Raw genomic sequence first — 5926 nt, forward strand, 5'->3', positions numbered from 1 at the left:
GCTGCTGTGGCTGACAAAAAATGCCAAGCTAAGGCAAAAGTATAGACTAAAGCATATCTTAAATCCACCAACAAGAAGTGTATCAGCTAAAAAGAGATCTAAAATCATAGCAAGAATATTGCAAAAGAGGCAGACCAGTGCATAATATAAAAAAAATTTTCTAAAATTAAGACGAAACAGAAGAGCTAGATACAATCTAGCTGAACCAAAAATTGATCTCAAAAACAGATACATAGCAATAATTAGACAAAAACTTGCTAAGAATAAAGGAGTACAAAAGCAATTGAAAGTTGCTTGTAATATTGACAAGTCTTTGCCGATTGCTGTCATGCAGTCGGGTATTAATTTAATTGCAGCTAGGAGACTTGTTACTGTAATATTAAATATACGTCGACATTTTGCTGGAATGCTTCTTGGGGTAATCAAAAAAGTTAATAATAATACATACATTGGCAACGGGGACTTTGGTGTTTCCTATCACGTGGCCAGTTGTGAGCCACACTTACCAAGCATGCTATAAACATGCCCCATCAATTGTAAATGATGATACTGTAATTATAGATGATGATTTAGCAAAACTTATCAACGGTTGCTTTGATGACGATAATGATGTAATTTTAAGCAAAGATGCAGAAAAAGACGTACAAAATGATAATGTTGTTACTAGTGACACAAAAGACAAAAACGATGTAGACAGTGGTAAAAGGGTTAAAAAAAGAACTGTAAAAATAGCATGTACTGATAATTGTGACCATAATTGACAAAAGGGCCCTTATGGCGGATTTTAAAATTGATAGTTATAATGGAAAATATCAACCTGTGAGTGCTTTGCTAGACAATCATTGTTTCTAAAAGTTTCATGGTAACTTTTTGCATCCTGTGGAGTAATTTTATGATGAATGGGGCTCAGGAAGTTGGATTTCTTAGGCTAGAAAGACAAATTTCACTACCCGCCATAAGGTACCTTTTGTCAATTATGGTCACAATTGTAAACCACTGACAGATTTTCAAATCGAAACAATCAAAGATTTAAAAGAACCATTCAGTAAACCTGCTAAGGAATTTTGAAAAATTTTGAGAAACGTAGATATAGGTTGCCCAAATGAGCATGATCCACAAAAGAATGGTCATCCATTGACTTGTTATGAGGATGACAGTACATGTAAAAGCAAGCTAAGAATATTGAGAGCTGCTTCTCCTCACTATCCAGTACTACGCACTTTTCTGCGTAGTGTTTATCAAGCCAGAAATTATGATGAAGCTGTCAATCTAATAGATCAAGCATTGAGTGAAGGAGATGTGGATGCTTTAATTAAAATTGCAACCGAGTCTGATTCAAACAACGAAAAGAGTGATGTCGCCCAAATTTTCTCTTCTAGATATGAGGAGAGTGATAGCGACATAAATTTATGGGATCCAGACTTAAAAGTGAAACTACTTACAGAAAACGTTAACCTGATAGCTGATTTCAAAAGGAAATCAGCGATCAAAATGAACATGCTTGTTGTAGCTGCAGGAGATTAATGAGACGTGGTAATCTCCCCAAAGTTTTTGATAAGGACAAAGAGAGCGAGGTTTGGAGACAATTGGAAACCTTCCTCACCAATTACGATCGACATTTTAGCAGCAAACAACTTTTAATGTGTAAAATTGCAAGCCTACAATACGTAGCAATAAAATTCCCAACAGATGTGTATTAAATGGTTTGCAAAGTGAGCCTTTGCCAGACGAGCTGAAAGGCCTAGACGCCTTTAGTACACAGTTAATTCAACTAGCAAAATGTTTCCAAACTGTTGTTAGACTGGGAACTTGCACTGCTAAAGTTCCATTATACAACTCTTTAAAAGCATGCAAAGGGACAGTGTTTTATCTCCCATTGCCAGTTGAAAAAACAATGAAAACTTTAAGTAAAGCAGAAGACTTTGGACCGAAAAATCTGCCAAATCCCGAATTGCACCTCATTTTAAACAGTGAAGCTACAAAAACTAATAAAATCTGGCGCACTTTAGTTGATGTCGACAAAGTGCAAGCTGCTTATGAGAAACTGAAAGACATCAACTGGCTTTATGGAAATCTTGACGACCAATCCTTAGATGATGTAGCAAAAAAAGTCGTCAAAACAGCCAACAGTGCTACCAGTACTATGGTGGAGGAAGCAACTGATGAGGACATTCAAGGCTTCCAGTCTTACACAATTCAGAACATGAATTCGAATTTAAACAAGGGGAGCAACATCCAGCAATACAAGATGACGCATGTCAGGGAGACCCACTCGATAACAGACAGATGCACTTGGATGTCATGTGCTTTCCAACTCTGTTTCCAACTGGGAGGTTTGGAAAGTATCATCCAATGCCAGTGAATCTAAATTAAGCCAAATACATAAAGTCTCGAATTTTGAGCGAAAACTCTCGATATCGATTGTGCCACTCTTACCTCTTCTACTATCTCAGAATCAAACAGATCAAGGAGTTGAAGGGTGGCATATTCAAACTGCTCAATACAGTGAAAGGTCCCTCCATGACTGCTGCACAGTTCGTAGACCAAGTCAAAACGAATGGAGAACTTCTTGAAAAGAGGCTCTGTACCATGATGAACACTGTTCGTGGCTCAAACCAATACTGGTACCTGAGAAGAAGTGAAGTGAAACGCATGATAGCAGAGTTTGGGTCTCCCACTTTCTTTCTCAATTTTAGCTGTGCAGAATGTACCTCCGAAGACATTAGAGAGTACTTGCACAAAGTAAACACTGTCCCACTGTCATATAACACTGGCAAACTCTGCACAGAAGATCCCGTGTCTGTATCGTGACAGTTTTCTCTAAAGTTTAACGAAATGTTTAATAAAGTATTAATCAAGGGACAGGTTTTGGGCCCGGTTAGTGAGTTTTATTAGAAGAAAGAGTACCAGGCCAGAGGAGCTCCTCACTATCACTGTTTAATCTTGATAGCCAATGCTCCAGTTGTCGGTGAGAGTAGAGCCGAAGATGTAGTCAGATTTATAGATGAAAGAGTAACTTGTAACATACCAAATAAAGATACCTGTCCACAGCTACACGAAATTGTTACGAGGTACCAGTTACACAAGTGCAGCAATTACTGTAAGAAAAAGAGGAAGTTTAGCAAAAACGTATTTGTTACAAAGTGCAAATTTGGATTTCCTCGCCCAGTTTCCGAAGAAACTGTACTGAAAAATGTCCAACAAAGCATGAAAGCAGAGAAAAGAAAATATCACCTTAAACGGAGCGAGGAAGAAGTGAGAATCAATGATTACAATCCTCTGCTTCTCTTATTAGGGAAGGCTAATGATGTATCCTTTACCAGTGAGTGTTCTCTTGCTCTGGCCAATTATGTGAGTGGCTACGTGACAAAGGCAGAAAGAGGTCACATGCAGGATCTGTGGCAAGACATCTTAGATGATAGAGGCATCTACAGTAAATTGTTTAGAATCGGCATAAGATGTCTCGACAACCGACCCATTGGACTATATGAAACATGTGATATATTACTCGGTGAGCCACATTGTAGAAAATCTAGAGAGGTATCATGGATCAATGTAGAAATGCCGCATAAAAGAAAACGAAATTTAACAAAGAAACTCAGTGAAGTTGAAGAAATAGCAGCAAACGATCCATCAACTGAAGAGTTTTATGGGGAGGGCCTTGTCACTCACTTTTATCCAAACAGAGCCCAAGAACATGAAGAATATTGCCTTTATGACTTTGTAGCCAAACTCACATACAAGGGCAAAGATAAAAATGGCGAACGAATCTATAGACCACTACAGAAAGAGCGACTTCCTAACTTTATTGATTTCGATGTCTATAAAGAAAATCAGAGAGACAGTTTCAATTATGCCATCATTCTCCTTTTCGTGCCGTTTAGAAATGAAGATGAATTAGTTCATGATGGTGAAACTGTCCAAGAAGCATTCGATCGCCACATTTTCGACCACGAAAGGTGTGTCGAAGCAAATGAGAAATTCAGAAAGTTGCTCAAATGCAGAGAGAAATTAAAAGACATACAAGATGCCAGAGCAGCAAACAGAGAAGAGGAAAACGATGTAGAAGACGACATTCAACAACTGATGGGACAGATTAAAGATGCAATGAATGACGTGAGAGATATGGACACTGGATCTGGTCTCACTCTGCAAGAGAGAGAATCGATGCTAAATGTAGATCAAAAACGTATCTTTGATCAGGTAAAATCTCATCTATTGAGGCAAATTGAATACGAAAAGAAATCGAAACAAGAGAAGGAGCAATCAGAAAGTGTAAAACCGTTGCACATGTTCATCAGTGGGGTGGGTGGCACTGGTAAATCTTTTCTTATTGAGGCAATTAAAGCACTAGTGAAAAGCCTCTGGTCAGCACTGACCAAACAGACATGTGCAGTTTGTGCTCCAACAGGATTAGCAGCTTACAATGTGGGAGGTGTGACAGCACACAGACTGTTTCAGCTGCCAATAGACATGAAGGACAGTGTGCCTCATACTGGTCCATACCAAAGGCTAGTCACAAAGTAATGAAAACAAAACTTCAGGATCTGAAAATGGTAATCATTGATGAAGTGTCCATGGTTTCTAGCCTCAATCTCAGTTACATACACATGAGAATGAATGACTTATGTGAATCAGACGAATGGTTTGGTGGCAAGAATGTCCTCTTTGTTGGTGACATCCTTCAATTGCCACCAGTTCGTGGACAACCTGTGTTTGACAAAGTAACAGCATCAACACTGAAATACAGACTTTGTAGTATGGGTGCAGTGAACATATGGCGTGATACTGTCACCTATGACGAATTGACAATAAATGAAAGACAAAAAACAGACCAGAAATTTTCGGAAATGTTGGACAAAGTGAGACGTGGCTTTCCAGACGATGAGACTCTCGCTACACTTTCCGAAAGGGTATTTTCGACGCCCATTGAGAAAAAATTTAAAATATTACAACAGGGTGGTAATGCCCCAGTTTGCCTGTTTCCAAAAGTAGACATGTGCAAAGAATTTAATGAAACAATGCTGGCTAATCTACCAAGTCCCACCGTGAAAATAAGAGCCACAAATTTAATTGATGGTACTGGCAACATACATGTACGTAGAAAGAAAGATGATGATGATTTAGAAAAAAAGGTTGAGAAAAAGTTAAAAGAATTAAATAAAGATATTAACAATACTGGTGGTTTAGAAGCCAAATTAAAATTGGCTGTGGGGGCTAGAGTAATGTTGCATTGCAATGTAAATGTTGAAAAGGGATTAGTGAATGGAGCACTTGGTACAGTGCAGGCCATTTCAGAAACACGCATAACAGTTAAATTTGATAGAATAACTGATCCTTGTGAGATTGAGAAAGTCAAGAGAAAGTTTATGGTAATGAAAAATTTCTTTGTGTATAGAAGCCAGTTTCCTTTGATATTAGCTTTTGCTGTTACCATACACAAATGCAGGGACTGTCACTAGATAATGCAATCATTGATCTGTCTGAAAACGTATTTAGTGCAGGAATGGCTGACGTTGCTCTATGACGAGTACGAACACTGTCTGGTGTCCATTTGACATGTTTCAACCCCAAATCATTGATGGTTTCCTCTTGTAGCATAAAAGAAATAAACAGGTTGAGACAATTGTACAGGCCAGACCTCCCACAATATGCCATTCCTACAGATTGTGGCAGTAGAAAGCATACACTTACTGGAACTATTAATGAACCACAAGCAAAAAATCAAAAAAATATGCCACCACCAAAGGTAGCTCGTGATAAGAGGAGTAGGCCATCAGACAGTAAGAACAACGATAAAGCTAATTGCCCTAAAAAACCACCTACTGTTATCACTAATAATAATAATAATGACGATAGTGATGATTGTGTGATGACGGGAATGAGTACAAGAGCTAGTTATTTAAAATACCATCCCCCCAATGCT

At 38.3% G+C, this 5926-nt stretch overlaps 1 protein-coding gene across 1 annotated transcript; it reads left to right on the forward strand.

The window, feature by feature from the left end:
• Positions 1-1894: 1894 nt before the first annotated feature.
• On the forward strand, positions 1895-5527 carry LOC105312734 (uncharacterized). The gene is given in 5 exon segments (XM_011405605.2): positions 1895-2342; positions 2951-4470; positions 4473-5096; positions 5256-5372; positions 5450-5527. Coding segments are annotated over 5 exon segments (2787 nt in total).
• The last annotated feature ends 399 nt before the right edge of the window (positions 5528-5926 follow it).

Source organism: Amphimedon queenslandica, unplaced genomic scaffold, assembly GCF_000090795.2.
Source record: "Amphimedon queenslandica unplaced genomic scaffold, v1.1 AMPQUscaffold_13413, whole genome shotgun sequence".
NCBI classification, from domain to species: domain Eukaryota; kingdom Metazoa; phylum Porifera; class Demospongiae; order Haplosclerida; family Niphatidae; genus Amphimedon; species Amphimedon queenslandica.